At 39.2% G+C, this 17,349-nt stretch overlaps 1 protein-coding gene across 1 annotated transcript in view; it reads right to left on the bottom strand.

Moving 5' to 3' along the window:
• The window catches only part of LOC126419263 (translocation protein SEC63 homolog), a 172,494-nt gene that overhangs the window by 77,641 nt on the left and 77,504 nt on the right, over window positions 1–17,349 (bottom strand). The window contains exons 7-8 of the mRNA XM_050086421.1: window positions 6,767–6,928; window positions 860–1,088 (exon numbers count right to left, since the gene is read on the bottom strand). Coding sequence (XP_049942378.1) covers window positions 860–1,088; window positions 6,767–6,928 — 391 coding nt within the window. The remainder of the gene's footprint in view (window positions 1–859; window positions 1,089–6,766; window positions 6,929–17,349) is intronic.

The raw sequence follows: 17,349 nt of genomic DNA, 5'->3' as shown, positions 1-17,349 counted from the left end.
CTAGAGTTATGCTTTTACTACATGTATGCGGCAAGTTGCTATGCACAGACACAATGGACTTGCTCAATTAAGCAACACTTGAGCACAACATGCAAACAGCCTTACGACTACTCACTGATACAACCCATGATTGTACACTGTGTATGTCTGCAGCTATTGCCTCAGTGCAATGTCACAGTGCTGCCATCTGTTGGAGAACCCTGACCATTATTCTGCCCACCACAGCATCTACATTGCATTTCGGCAAGTAACATTCACACTTGTCTTCATATCCATGATGACATGGCTCTTACTAATTTACTATATCTACTGCAAATATATGATGTTTTTTAAACCGTTACTTTCACATAACTGAAAAAAAAAATCATGTACCAATACAGCTAATCTACTTAGAAAAGTTATTTGGTTTATTTGATTTACATACAATTTTCATGCTACAGTTGAAAATGTAAGTGATGACCTAAATGGCTCTTACTAATTTATTATATCTACTGCATATATATGATGTTTTTTAAACTGTTACTTTCACGTAACTGAAAAAAATCATGTACCAATGCAGCCTACCTACTTATAAAAGTTATTTGGTTTATTTGATTTACATAGAATTTTCATGCTACAGTTGAAAATATAAGAAGGCAGCTATAAATACAGGCTGCACAGCAAAAGAAGAAGCTGAGAACATAGTACTGCTAAGCATTACAAATTACAAACAAACTCTCATTAAGATGGGCATAGGTCTACAACAATACATATCACATTACAATGTTTTCTACTGTCACTTTGATATATCTCTTTCTTCCACTCTGAAATCTAAATGCACAGTGCTCAAATCACCTTATAGCATTCACACAATACTTACTTCGCCTGGCATATGCCAGAAGAATGAGCTGGGACACACAGTTGACCATTTCTTGGATAAGATACGGACATTTCTTTACAATGTACTGCCGATCCTTATCAAGAGTTTCTGGGTTGAGAGGAATTCGAGACAGATGGGCATGAATGATTGCACGTGCCTTCAAAGAGTACAGGAAGCACAGTGGTCGCTCACGATTCTTCTCACTGAGGTTTGGTATCTGCTTAATGAGCTGTTGAAGAAAAAAGGAAAAAAAAATCAACATAATTGGCTCCATGTAAACTGTCCAAATTGATGATGGGTTACCCCTTATGTATACATATTATGAAAAGGAAAGTTGCTGAAGTTTCATAATATTGTTACATTCCATCCTGGATTTTCTACTGTTTGATCCTTATGCATAAAAGAATTTAAAGAAATAATACACTTTTGCCATACTTTAATACAGAATTACACAGCAGTCTAAGAAAAAAAAGTTAAGTTTACTATGATCCTACAATGGTATAATAGTAAATCACATACAGTAATCAGATTTCACCTCTAACAAAAATGAGAGCACACAAAGAGTTCTGTAATTACTACATTATGAACTCTGAAATCCAGCATCTGGGAACATTTCTTAATTATTTTGGACTTTCATTTATTTGCTGTGTAGAAAGTCCATTAGACTGAGAAGGGAAGCCCCAATGACAAGGGAACAGCCCATTTTGTAATGTTAGAGTTTCTGTAAGCTACGTGAGTAACATCTCATAGATCCATCGGCCAGCAGATACAAGAGTCACACTTGACAGTAGAGTTTAGAGTTTCCCAAAGTTGAAGAATGGAGTCAGGTATCAACCACATTCGCTAGCTAAATGCCAACAAGAGAACAGAAATGTCTCTGTCAATTATTATAAGGGGAAAAAAGCAGTATTATGATGTTTTGTTTTATGACCGTCTCAGCTAGTTCCTACACAGCCGAATCACGGTTGGAGTATGACACAAGGGCTCGAAACTATTACGGTGAAAGTGATGCTGGAGTGACTGAATTGGATGACAGATTAATAAATCAATAGTTGCAGTTAGGCAGTGGCCCAATTTTATCTATTAAGTTATTAAAATAAGTTTCTTTTAAGTTATAAGCTGATCCCTCAGTAAATCTGCTTGTAAATAAAAAATAAGAAGCTTATATAAGATTTAATTAGATAAATATATTTGTGTAAATGAAAGGAGTATCAATGAGGAGTACTAGTTATATATGGCTGCCCTACAATCAAGAGCTCTAAGCTAATTTATCCTTCCTTTTCTAAAAGCGTGTTTCACTTCATTTACAACAAAGCCTTTCTTTGAAGGAAAAATGTAGAAAGTCCACAGCCTCATCAGTATGCTAGCTGAAAGCAAAATAAATCAAATCTCTAGCCACAATATCATGACACTTTATGGTGAAAATGTCTGCTGCCTACTGTGGAAACCAAACACTGAAGCTTCACAGCCTAAGATGCATGCAAATGATACTCCAAATAAAAAAAGCTCACAGCTACTATGGCAAGGACAAACCAAAGACAGTCAAAAGACCTAAGACAGTCAAAAGACCAAAATCAAAAGCGACTGTAATCTTCAAATAGTTCATCTCTTCTATTGCAGATAGATGGAAGGCCATAAGGTGTGCAAAAAACAGAAAAGCAGCCATTTTAATCACACCTGTATACAGCAAAGTATACACTTTGATAAGATTATAGAAAGCTGCCCTGTCGAATATTTTGAAATGGATTTGAATTTTTTGAATCTGGGTTGATGTCAGTTATTTGTGATACTCAAAAATTTGTGCCAGACTGATACTGGAACCTATGTTTCGCAGCTACCATGAGTGGTCACATTAAACACTTCAGTTATCTGAGCGAGCCTCCAGGACCGACCCAAACTTCCACATGTCATGAAAAAGTCCAATAGCCCATTTCGTGATTCCTGCACAGGAGGAGAGAAATATTTTATTGTCATTTTAGCCCATTGAGGCATGGATACATCATTGATGCTTACAATGTCTGTGTTTATAGAGTGTCTGTACCTTCACATTACAATGTCCTTCAGACATGCATCACTGGAAGGAAAGAAAGTGGTCATTCAGTGAGGAAAGAACAATACTACAAGATAACATGAGCATCTCAAACGTCACCAGTTGTGCCTAAGGAAAGAAGAAACAATCTAATATTTTGGAAAATCTGGTTCTTATTTATTTTTCGTTTAGAAATTATTTTAGTGGCCTCTGCAGACAAGGTCATAAAAACACAGAAGGTAGTGGTACCCACACAAGAGAGAGTTCGTATGAAACCTGGTAATGAAAGAAAATTTTACCACTGGCATTGAGCCAGCAGGGACAGAAGAGGTCACCAGATTTTGAGCCAACGTTCTAAATATTCCTGTGACATTTTCTACGTTTTCCATCATACTCCCTCCTTTTTATGTGTTATGTATTTTCATTGAATGCACATGTAAACACATTTTTGGCTGCAAGATATCTGCACATAATATAAACGAAAGTCAGATTGTTTAATGCCAATCCTTTCAGTGAGGTACATGTTGAAGCACATTTTATTCCTTACTAAAGAGTTTTGTGCTGTATCCCGCTACTAGTGCATGCGAGTTTGAGTGCATCGAGTGCGGCTTGCCATGTGTGCGCTCAAATCACCTGTCAACTGTATCAATGCAGGCCAGCCACGAGTGGCCGATGGTGGGAAGCGTGCACACAGCACATTTTCCACAGTGCCATCTACCGGCGAATGCTCACTGAACCTTTTGTTGTATTTCTAGTTTTTATCTTCTGGATCCCGAGAGGCTTGATGTTCAGAGGTTACGAAGAATGTCATAGTTGAGTGACTTGGTTGGTTTTGTGTATTACTTGGTTACAACACTTTGCTTGGCAGAATATAGAAACTATACAATACGATGAGTATCCACTGATGGTAATGATTGAGAATAAACTCATGTACTCACTATCTGTTAAGTTTAATGCAAATGACATTGTGTGATAAGGGTCCAATTGCTGCACTGATATTGAAATTATGTTAAAATAATGGCAACTGGGTCATGGTGCACACCGGCTACTGTGGCAGTCCTTCACATTTAAGGGGTTATATTTCTAATCTTCCTGCAGTGTCTCTTGGGATTGTGTCACTGTTGACAATTAGTCAATTAGAGGCAAATGTTAAGCTTGGTAACAAATTTCTGTCATTCCAGAGGAGTAAGTTAGGTTTTATAAATTATAGAGTGCAGCAATCTGTCGTATTATTTTTTTTCCCCACATTTTTGCATGTTATTTTGCAAATCCAGATTTCGGCTAGTGCCTGACTATTATCAGTGCACTATTTTCTAGTCTTGACACATGTCAGTTCTCTGTTGTTCAGGCATCAGTAACAGTTCTTTGAATACTACGTGCTGCATACTGTATGTAGTTTTCAAAGAACTGTGACTGACACCCGAACAACAGGGAACTGACATGCATTGAGACTAGAAAATAGTACATTGATAATGGCAAGGCACTAGCCGAAATCTAGATTTGCCAAATAAAACCTAGAGAGAGAGAGAGAGAGAGAGAGAGAGAGAGAGAGAGAGAGAGAGAGAGAGAGAGAGGACTGATTGCTGCACTCTATAATTTATAAATCATATCACAGTCACTCTACGTACCCACTTTCCTAATGGAAGGTAACCTCAGTAAGTTATGTGCCATCACCAGATTCCACCCTAGCCCTTCATTTAATTCCATAATCATTTATACAACAACACACACAAAACAATACAACAAATAATTATTAGTCATCCACACAATACATTTTTAGTGAGGCATGTCTGTATATAACAGCATCATCCACAAAAAGCCTGAAGGAACTTTCAACGAGTTCTACAGCACTCCTTCAGGGTTTGTCTGAAGTCACGATTATGTTTGAATATTTCTCTCCCTTAAGAATGACATAGGTCTAGTGTGTTCTATTTGCTAGAAACTCTTCAATTCAATCCCACAACTAGTCTGATATTTGGGACACACTTGTTTTGTTCATTAGGTGGCAGAGTGCAGCTATATCGAATATCTCCCGGAAGTTAAGGAACACCATACCAACCTGGCCACAAGTATCTACTGCTCTCCAGATCTTATAGATGAGCAGAAAGAGCTGGGTTTCATATGATAATTGTTTTTGTAATTTATGTTGATTCTTATACAGAATCTCTAGAAATGTCATAACTCAGATGACTATTTCCTTGAATCCTGTGCTGACTGCTGTATCACTGACTCAGTTTCTGGACAAACAGCTCTGGTTGGGAAGGTAAATGCAATCCCATATGGAGGAGTAAAAAATTTTTTAGAATTTTTCAACTGGCATGAGGCAAAGTTAGGTAGAGGAAAGTGGCAAGAAAACAGCAAAGATAACAGAAGAAGACTAATTTTATCTGATGAATGGATAGTATTATGGCCATGTGAAATTACTTTCGTCTAGTCACAACTGTGGGTTGCTTGACTGCTCTGGAAGAAGGTTTATCATACTAGAAACCATAAAATAGTAATTCACTTTATCACATTAAAGAATAAAAGATTTACTTAACTTTGACAAACTTCTTCATCACAGAAGTACTGGATAATTTACAACTGTCGTGGACTAGCGAAGTATTACTCAACGCACTAATTAACAAACCATTCTCTTGGTACAATGTTCAACACTGATGAAAGTATATGTCCATTAGAAACTTTAACTGTCACTCTCCTACTCAATGATGTTGACTGCTGCAAGTAATATCTTGAACTGGGAGAGTTCTTGCTAGCTCAACACTAAACTGACCTCAGCGTGAAGGCGCTACCATGCTGAGAGGGGATGCGTGGTCTTCAGGAGCCGTCACTAATATCTGTGGTATCGATTTGCGCTGTCTACTTCGCTGTGGCAACACAATCCCTCTACCACACCACATATAGCATCACTTCTTACCCTTAAGACTGTTCACAGATGATGTTCTGCTGCAGTGATTCATTCACCCAATGTTGTAACTGTTATATTGGAACAATGAAATACAAAAGCGTTACTGAACGACATTTACGTCATTATGTAGCTTGAATACTATGAAGCTCTCTTGCAGCCCTCGACCCTCTGCAGATGGAGAAGTCACATGGCAAGGGATGGTGGCACTGCATAGCAGTTCCACTGCATCAGGATAATTCAATAACAGTGACCGTACAAGAAAATAATTAAAATAAAACATATTCAGGATAGAATCAAGGTGGCAGATTGTTTGAAAGGTAACATGTCTTCTAGGTTTAGTCCAGCTGCAGAACAGTATTCCAATAGCACTTTTGATGTCTTGTACATTCATCTTTATGTGACAGACTTATCCTTCTACTTACAATGTCTGGCACTTTCCTCTACATTTTCTGAACAGAATACTTAGTTAAGAGGAAGAACTGTTATTCAGTATCACCTGTAATGCCCTGCAGCTGTAAATTTTTTACCTATTTCTACAACTGCAGTTTTCCCTTAAGGTCCTGTATTTATTGTTATCACCTCAAGACTGGCATTTGAAGAGTAAGTATTATTACAAACAATGTGTGTCATTACAATCATCATTCATACATTATCCTTATAAAGAGAGGCACATTGTAAACAAATTACAAGATACTGACAATATATTTAACAACTGACCTTAATTTAATTCCATAAACATACTCTTTACTACATTTAAAACTTAACACACATTGCTCATACTGTATTATTACAAACAAATATGAATAAATTATAAATTAACAACATTTAAAAAGTTATAGTTTCAAATGTTAAAATGATAGTACCTTTATGCATTACATTTTAAGTCTGTAGTGTTGTTCTTTAATGTCAGAATAATTCTTGTGTAATTAAGATCCAGAAAAACATTAGCAGAAAATACAGTTATACTTACATGAGGAACTTCTTCATTGTCTGTTGGTCTCTCAACAATCTCACTGTTGTGCTTCTTCTCAAACTCCAGTGAGGCTGCAAGGATCATAATTACCCTTTTTAGAGCCATTGAAGGTGTTTTATGAAAGAAATAGTAATACATCTGTGTAGTATTAAGCAGAACCTGCAAGCATAATTGTACGTCAGATATAAGTAATGCTGCACTTTCAAACCGTGCGGCTAAAACAAAAAATCAAATAAACATAAAAATTAATTTTGTGACACCTACAGAATCTATTCCCAGCAAAACCTTTATTTGACATTTTACTGCTATAAAAGAAGGAAAAGGTTTTATTCTCTGACCATGGCAACTATAACAACACTAAACAGGATGACAAAAACAATAATCCTGTAGTTCTATTGAACAAATATTTCCTCTTTTGGGTGAAAGAGGCTAAAATCCAAGCAGAAGCAAGCAAAGTGATGAATACACTTCCTGGTCAAAAGAGAGGAGTTCAAGGCAACAGGTTCAAATACATAACATACAACAAATAAGAAAGCAATAATGAAACAGGACCACAATGTATGGACTAAACTGAGTAATACAATCATAGGACAAATAGCTGTTGAATAACAAACACTAATCATAATCACCGTCATCTGACGTATCTGTATCATAATGTCGTGTATGTATTACTTCTATAAATGCTAAATTTTGTGTGTGAGTATGTTTGTTCCTCTTTCACGCTGAAATGGCTGGAGGGATTTGGAAGAAATAAAACGAGCTTACACCATTAATTAACACACAGGCCACTCCTGAAAGTGTGTAGTAGCACAAATTTATTGATTTGAAGAATATAATGCGAAATGTGGAACAATAATTACTCTTAAAAAAAAAGCTATTTACTCTTTAATTTTTGAACTTCTTCATTTTTGTGAATTGACTTACATAACAAGAGTCAACATATGGCCGCTACCTAACATCATATTAAATAATAACTTCTTAGACGCACATACGAGAACATACAACTTCATTTCTCGGTCATAAAACATAAAAGCGTATAAGCAACAATGGAACATTTCATAGAACAAAGACAAAGAATAAACAGTATTCAAATAATTAATGTCTTTGCCACTGACTACTGCACTGTGTGTAACTGCTTGTTTATTTTGTATACCTTCCCGCGCCCACACAGCCCCCTCCTGCTAGAGTAGAACTCCAGGTAGGTTTGGAAACCTGTATTGGATCTTTTGACGTGCCCTTGTACAAATCACCAGTTGTGCAACTTGATCTTCCACCAGATTTGGTGTATTTGCTGTTCTTGAAGATGCTTGCTCCCGCTGTGACACCATATTCCACTGCGAGTCCTGTATGCCTTCCTGCTGTAAGTCTTCTGGCAGTAAGCAAGCTGGCTTCACTCGATCAACTGACACAATAACCAGTTCATTGTGAATCTGGAGCTTCATTCTGTGTGTGTTACATTGCTGAACTTTATAACATATGGTATATGGTGGCTGCACTGTTGGCTCATAACATCACATGCGAAAGTTGCTGAAGTCTCTGTGCACAAATGATGGAATGTCGCCCTGCCAATTCGATGGCTGTGGCCGGAGGTTTGGCAGCTGTGCTTTAACCATCTTCAATAACTACAGTAGGCTAATCTCGTTCTTAAGCTCTTCAAAGAAATTGCCAGGAAGGTGCAAGGTTTCCCCGTACACAAGCTCTGCTGTGGATGCCTCTTGGACTTGTTTGAAAATAAATGCTCAGACCCAGTAACACCAGTAGAAATGTTGCAGAACCACTGTCACCATGGCACATCAATGCAGCTCCAAGTGTTCTGTACCATCGCCCCATCATTCAGTTACTTTCTGGATGATAACTTGTCGTATGATGATGTCGGACTGCACAAATGTTAGCCACTTCAAGAGATAATGAAGATTCGAACTAATGACCCTGGTCAGTTGTGACGTGCACTGGGCAACAGAATCTTCCTGCCTGTGTCGCCAAGATACTTTGACTGGCTCTTCCCGCTGATATGTCTCGAATCGGTACAACGCCTGCCCCTTTGTAAATCTATCAATTGCTGTTAGTAGATAACAGTAACCTCCAGACATCGGCTGTAGGCCAGCGATGCTGAGGTGCATGTGTTAACATTGAAAATATGGTTTATCAAAGTATCCCATGGGGTTCTTCACATGACCTCACACCTTACAGTGTTGACAGGCAGAGCATTGTTGTGTCCACCTTCGACAATCATTCCTAACTCCAGGTCACACAAATGTTGTGTCAGCAACTTGGACTCTTGGTCGTGTACCTGAATGAGCCAAATTACGAATACTTCTGAATGTCTTTCGCAGTAAATGTTCAGACACAAACAGTCTAGGTCGTCCTTGTGAGGTATCGCAACATATTTAAATGGCCTCACTTCCGGACATACGTCCTGCAGTCTCAACACTGTGGAGGTGCTCTGCTGAAAACCCTGAAGTTGTCCGTCTTCTCTTTGTTCCCTTGCCAATCTCGCGTAATCTACAGAATTGGTTATCGCTGCAACCCTTGAGAAATAGTCTGCTATGATATTCTCCACTTCTTTTACATGATTTCAGTCTGTGGTGAACTGTTTTATGTACTCTAACTGTCTGAACTGCCTAAGTGACAGAGCATCTGTAATGCTTGCTGAATGCAAAGGTGATTAGTTTGTGGCCTGTGAACACCATAAATGGTTTACCATCCATATAAGGTCGAAAGTGTGTTATTGTCTTATATACCGATAACAGTTTTTAGTCATACGCACTCCAGTTCCTTTGTGCTTCCATGAGTTCCTGCAAGAAAAACCCTAATGGTTGCCAGTGTTGAGTAGACCCTTGATGTAATGCTGCTCCAATGGCTATCTGACATTTATCGGCTATTATAAATAGTACCACATCTCTCTCAGGATGAGGCAATGAAATCGTTTGTCTTGATCTGTTCAAAGGCTTTCTGCTTGCAGGGTGTACCATCTAGCTTCTGATGTTTAGCGGTATTAGGGCCTGTCAGCTCCTCTGCGAGCGGTGCTTTAAAAGCAGCTGCTCCCAGCAGATGTCGATGGTAAAAATTTGCAGCACCTAAGAACTTACGTAACTGTTGCAAATCCAACGGCCTAAGTATTTGTAGTGTAAGTTCCAGTTTCTCTTCCAACAGGCACATGCCGCCTGCTAAAACTAAGTGACACATGTAGGTAATGTGGTTTTTTCACAAGTTGCACATACTTTTATTAATTATTATCCTGTACCTATATGTTGTTATCAAATGTTGCTTTTAGGTGTGCCTTGTGAAGATTTTGTGTTGCTGAAAACACTAGTATATCGTCGAAATTGAAGGTGAAGTCTTGCCCCCATAACACCTCATCAATGAAACGTTGCCACGTTTAACCCATGTTTTTAATGCCAAATGACATACACAAAAATTAAAAGAGGCCAAAAGGTTTAAAGACAGCTGTCTTCAATGTCTGCAACTGGTAAATGATGGGATGCCCTTTGAGAATCTATGACACTTAAATATTTTGCTCCCATTAGTATATTCATAAAATCACAAATAGTGGGCACTGGATGTTGATTGACTATCGGGCGAGCATTCAATTCCCTGTAATCACTGCAAGAACTCCACTTTCTGCCTTTCTTCTCGTTCTTGTTTTCTTCTTCTTCTACTACTTTTTTACCTAGATGTAGAGATGGATCATGCACTATCAGATCTTCATGTCACTCACTTATCTAACATACATTCAAACTCTGCCTTTGCGTCTGTGAACCTGTCTGGTGACAATCTTCTCAGTCTAAAAGAGACTGGATGGCCTAGCATTGTGTTTATGTGATGAATTGTATTATGTGCCACTGTGGTTAGTGTTCATGCTGTCGGGTCCAAATGCTGGTCTACCTCTGTCAGTTGTACCATACGGCCTTCTCTTTCTCTGAAATTTTCTAGAAGCGAAGTAACCACTTCTTCTCATTTCTCAAGTCAAGCAAATTGAATTTCAATGGTGATACTGTTTGCATACAGAAAATCTGCCCCCCTCCCCCTGGATTGTTTCCGACACATCCACTATTACAAACATTCAGTGACAAGTATTACAAAACCTAAATTCACGTCCTTGTTGCAGTTGCTATACGTTGCTATCAGCTGTTTATCTGCTGCTGTGAGATGAACTAGCGAACTGTCCTTGACTGACACATCTCTCTCTACTGACGACGTACTTACATCAGACTTGGTTTCTACCAGATAATAACACAAAGTCTTCATCTCTCATACACACAGTTGTCACAATACAGGCAAAAAGGAAGTGTCTGTGCTTAGAATCTCCATGATACTGACACAGCGTGTGTAACTGCATGGCAGAACATACTTGGCAGCTCACTGACCAAACTTTTTATGATACCAACATAGTTGTTCAGGTTTCGTCAGTCAACTGTCCGTAAGTGCACTGCAGGTCCCTCAGAACCAGTGGTCTTCCAAGCCTTGATTTGTCTCTGCAGACCGTCTATTTGCTCCTTTAGTTTCTGAAACTCTGTGGTTGTATCCACCTACTGATCCTTGTGAATTGCCACCACCTAATGTTTTTCCGACTTCACTGCTGCTTCTGCGACGCTCATTATACTTGCTGTCCCCACTGTTGCATAAACTCCGTTGGACAGCTGGAGAATAGTGATCATGTTGCACCCATCCTTCATAGGCACCGCCACTCTTGCTGCCATGGGAAGCTGTGATGTCCAAACGTATCTGAGCATAGCCTCTGCAAATACTGCTTCAGTCACTATTTGCCGAAACTGCCGCCAAAATCCTTTTGTCTTCTACTAACGTCATTGCTCTGGCATCCAGATGTTGACTGCTATAGCAAACTTTTCTTGATCGTTTGTTACTTTATTATGAGTGAATGCCAACTCTAACATTAAAAACCAGAGTTTCAGTTTATCATGCAGGAACTGAGGTGTGCACAGCTTCATACATCTTCTACATGAATCATCATTTCTCATAATTTTGTCGACTGTAGAGCCCGTCACATGCACATCATTAATTTGTTCTGGTGAAACTTTCCATGCTGCGCTATTTCATTCCATAAGTCTTGTATCAGATTACACAGCATATTCTGTAGCTGTACTAAATGTGTCATAGGACTTCTGTCACCTGTCCTACGTGTCAGTAAATTTATGTCACCTAGCTTGTTTGCTTCTTGCTGTGTGAATTCTTCTGTATCTGTAGCCACCACTTTATGGCCACTTCATATCATCATATTAAATAATAACTTCTTATATGTATATGCAAGAACACACAACTTTATTTCTCTTTCTTGTAAAACACAAAAGCGAATAATCAACAATGGAATATTCTAACTCTGTACAACGAAATCAAAAAATAAACAGTACTCAAGTAAGTAATGTTTTTGCCGCTTACCGCTTACTGCTGCACTGTGCGTAACTGTTTATTTATTTTGTCTATCTTCCTGCTCCAGCAACACAATGAATACAATGCTTATACAATCCTCCAAGGGTTTAATCCATACTTCCATGAAAGCTCATGGCTTTTTAGCTACTGAGTATCAGATGTATCTTATAGCTTCTGAGATGCTTGAAGACTCACAATGATGGTGTCATCTAAATGCCACGTGACCAGCAGATGACATGCCTTTACATTTAGAAAGTAGTAGACTCTTAGTGAGGCTGTATTTGATTATGATATGCAAACAAGTCCAGTGGTAATAGCCACACACGAGGGCAGATGGCACCACTGCACATACAAATATTATAAAATTTGTGCTACTCTGAACAATGAGGAATGTTCAATAAGTAATGCAAGAATTAAATTTTTTCTTGGCCAATTCTGGTTAAAAAAGTGTGGAATTTATTGTGAAACATCATGGAATATTTCCACTTCAGCTCATATAGTTACATGAAACTCTGATAGGAGATGGCACTATACTAAGCCTTCAAAATGGTGTCTGTAATGTAAATGCATTCCAAGAAGAGAGGTGTCATTGAGTTCCTTCTGATGGAAAACCAGAGCATCACAGATATTCATAGGTGATTGTAGAATGTATATGGAGACCTAGCACTGAACAAAAGCACGGCGAGTCGTTGGGCAAAGTGTCTGTCATCCTCACAACAGGGTCGCGCAAACTTGTCCAATTGCGGGCAACCACAAACAGCTGTGATTTCTGCAATGTTGGAATGTGTAGACACACTAATTCCAGGTGATCAACTGATCATAATCAAACATCTCGCTGCTCAAATGGATGTGTCTGTTCACAGGGCTGACACATTTGTCAACCGATTTGGGTACTCAAAAGTGTGTTCCTGCTAGGTTCCTCACCACAGAACAGAATACAATAAAGACCAATGAAGGACTATCTATGCAGTATTGCTTATGCACTACACAGTTGATTATGACAATTTTTTGATGAACATTATCACAAGTGATAAAACATGGGTTCATAACCTTGAACTGGAAACAAAACAGCAATCAGAGGAGTGGTGCCACCACTTCTCCTCTGAAAAGAAAGTTCAAAGCAGCTACCTTAGCTGGTAAAGTCATGGTGATAGTCTTCTGGGATTCTGAAGGGGTTATTCTGTTTTGTGTTCTCCCTCATGTTCCAGTGATGAACTCTGAAATATATTATGGGGGTTGACTGAAAAGTAATGCTTCCACTTTTGTAACTCTTCAACAGTTGGCAGCATCGGTATGCGGCAGGTACTGGTTTGTTCCATAGCCTCTTCTCTACAGCTCCAGTTGGCGGGAAGCCTTAGCATTGAACGGTTGTGTTGCTACAGTGTAAAGCATGGAACCCTGCGCAGATGGTCGATCAATGCGATTTAAGCAATGTGCAGTCACTGAATTCTTGATAGCACAAGGTCTCACCCCAAAGGAGATTCATCAGAGAATGAAAGCATTTTACGGTGATTGTGTTCACGTGAGTACTGTGCATTGTTGGGCTAGTAAGCTTAAAGATGTTAGGGCAAGAACATCTGACCTGCATGACAAACAAAGAGTTGGATGTCCTGTGACAGCAACTATCGAGTTTCACAAGCAAAATGTTGACAGATTCATTCAGGATGGTCCGTATCACTCAACAAGAAATTGCAAGCACAATCAGCATTTCACAAGAATGTGTGGGTCACATTATTGCTTTGCTTGGCTATTGGAAGATCTGTGCACAATGGGTACCTCGGATGCTGACTCCTGAAATGAATGCGCACAGACTTAAAATTTGCCAGGAATTCCTCTCACGTTATGAGAATGAAGGCGATGCCTTTCTCCATTCAATTGTGACAGGAGACAAAATGGGGATACACCATTACGACCTGGAGTCAAAACGTCAGTCTATGTAATATCGACATGAAAACTCACCCCAGAAAAAGAAATTCAAGAGGTAGCCCTCAGCTGGAAAAATCATGGCAACGGTGCTCTGTGATGCAGATGGTGTTATCCATGTTGATTTCCTTGATCGTGGAACAACAATAAATTCAGAGTGTTACATCACAATGCTGTGAACTCTGAAATGACGGTTATCAAGGGTCCGAAAGGAAAAAGGAAATGTTTTCCTGCAGGATGACAATGCCAACCCACACACTTCACGTGCCACCACAGCAGAACTTCAGAGACTGAATCTCTCCACCGTACAGTATCCTCCATACAGTCCAGATTTAGCACTGTCTGACTTCCATCTGTTCCTGATAATGAAAGACGATTTGCGGGGACAGCATTATGCTTCTAATGATGACATTGAGAGAACTGTGAGACTGGGGTTGTGGAAACAGAGTGTTGACTTTTTCCATGACGACTTCAGAAAACTTGTTCATCGTTGGCAGAAATGTATTCAACTGGCCAGTGATTATGTGGAAAAGTGAATATTGGTAATTAAAGATCACATTCTACAGATTATTTCTGCATTTGATTTATTAAAATATTCCCATACAAACCCAATTTTCGGAGGTGGAGGCATTACTTTTCATTCAACCCTCGTATGTTACTCCCAGGAAATCGAAGAAATGACTTTAGCCCAAACGTCGCTACAAAAATGCAAACAGACGTCTCCTTCTCCATGATAACGTAAGGCTTCACACACGTCTGCACACTTGAGTGGAGCTCAAAAAACTTCATTCAACTGTTCTTCCCCATCCTCCCCCAGCTCAGATACCATACCTTCCGACTTCCATCTGTTTGGCCCAATGACAGATGCACTTCACTGGAAACAGTATGTGAATGATGGGGAATTTACTGATGCAGCACGAAATTGGCTCCATCGTCAAGCATTAGTGTGATACTATGCGGGCATTCAGGCCCTTCCACTAAGGTGACATAAGGCTGTGGCATTGAGTGCCTAGCCAAAAGTGTGGGAATAATATGGTGTACTGGAATCCTGAATAAAATCAACCTGCATTCAGGAAAATAAATAAATAAATAAATATGTGTTGCATTACTTATTGTAGCTGCTCATAGAAACTGCTTATTCTCTTTCTTCATCAAATTAGTATGTTTGTTACTCCTTCACACTGAATCATGTGGATGGATTTGGTGAACTTTGGAATGCAGACAGCTCATATCCTGAATTAACACTGGCTGCCTTTTATTCCAAAAGAATCACTAGCCCCATGGGATGGTCAACATTACTACTGCCATGGTATGGGTAACATGACTAAGAAGTCATCCATAAAAGGTAACTACCAAATATTACTTCATTTGTCAAAACAATGAACATAAATCTATGAGAGCAAAAATACTTCTGTAGGATAAAATCATCATTAAACTCCAAACCAATGTAAAATATACGCTTGAAAATATTACACCGCACGTAGAATGTTTGGGAATTGGATTGGAATACCAGGATTCTTAAACAGTGACTTGGCTTTTCTGTTTGGATTTGAATGACTGCTTAACTTTTTCTTTCCCCTCCTAGGTCTCGAAAGTTCAGAAGAATTAATCTACATCTATGCTCTGGAAACCACCATGAGGTGCATGGCAGAGGGTATGTCCCATTGTACCAGTTATTAGAATTTCTTCCCGTTTCATTCACTTATGGTACACGGGAAGAATGATTGACTGAATGCCTCTGCAGGTGCAGTGATTATTCTAATCTTATCCTCATGATTCTTGTGTGAGCAATACGTAAGGGGTTGTAGTACAAAGGCCGTTCAAAAAGTTTTGCACAGTCGTTTCTAATTTTTTTTATTTTTTGCAGGAGGAGAATGAAATTTTATGTGAACATACTTGGAACATTTAGCTATAAGTTGGTATATAAAAGTAGTTTTTTTTATTTACATGTGAGCCATAATGGACTATGAAGTAGATTTTAGGTGGCAACAACGGTTGGTGATGGAGTTCCTCTTCAAGACTGGCAATGACTCTGCCACATCGATCCACAGGAAGTTGCTCGCTGTTGATGGGGAGGACACAGTGGATTACAGCAATATCCAGCAGTGGTTGCAGAAGGTGATTTCTTTGTACTGGAAAATCCGCTACCCGGTAGACCATTGACGGCAGTGAGTGATGTGAATAAGGAGACCATTGATCAAACCATTCAAAATTACAGATGTGTGACAATGCGACAGCTTGCTGAAATGACTCGTTTGTCATTGAGTAGTGTGGTATCACTGGTACAGTCACCAGGGTACAGAAAAATCTATGCTCGTAGTGTGCCAAAATTATTGACAAGAGAAATGAAAACATTGAGAAAGAATATGTGCAAGGGTCTCGTGAAGACATTTACTGAAGAGTGGAAACAGTGTTTTGACGGCATCATTACACAGTATGAAACACAGTTGTTTTTGTCTGAAGCTGAGAGCAAAACCCAATCCATGGAGTGGCGTCATCTGGGTTCCCATCGGAAGAAGAAACTAAGACTTTCACAAACAGCAGGCCGAAAGGTTATGGGCTCCTTCTTCTGGGATCAGTGTGGTTTCATTTTCATTGACTTTTTGGAGCCTGGCTCCACAGTTAACTGGGACCGTTACTGTTTGTCAATGGACAAGCTGCAATGTGCCATCAAGACCCACAGACCACAGCTTCAGGGTCAGCTCGTCAGACTACACCACATGACAATGCCAAACCCCATACAGAAAGACCTTATTTCCTGTGTCAAGCAATGGTGTAAAAGTCAAGCCCCAGAATTTTACCAAAGTGCATTTACGTCATGGAAATAACAAGGGGGCCAGATACGTCACAGCTAATGGAGGCTACATTGGGTAAGCTCAATGTACAGCTAAATGTTCCAAGTATGTTCACAAAAAATTTCATTCTCCTCCGGCAAAAAATAAAAAAAATTAGAGATGACTGTGCAAAACTTTTTGAACACCCTTTGTATATTCCTAGAGTAGTCATTTAAAGCCAGTTCTTGAAACTTTGTTAACAAACTTTCTCAGGGAAGTGATGTAAACTTTCGAGAGTCGTCCAGTTCAGTTCCTTCGGTATCTCTGTGATATTCTCCCACGGATTAAACAAACCTGATCATTCATGCTGCTCTTCTCTGTATATGTTCAATATCCCCTGTTAGTCCTACCTGGTATGGGTCCCACACACTCGAGCAATATTGCAGAAACAGTTGCACTAGTAATTTGTACGCAATCTACTTTGTAGATTGATTG

Source organism: Schistocerca serialis, chromosome 9 (assembly GCF_023864345.2).
Source record: "Schistocerca serialis cubense isolate TAMUIC-IGC-003099 chromosome 9, iqSchSeri2.2, whole genome shotgun sequence".
Lineage (NCBI taxonomy): Eukaryota > Metazoa > Arthropoda > Insecta > Orthoptera > Acrididae > Schistocerca > Schistocerca serialis.
Note: the sequence above shows the minus strand (reverse complement) of the source record. Positions and strands in the feature narration are given on the sequence as shown.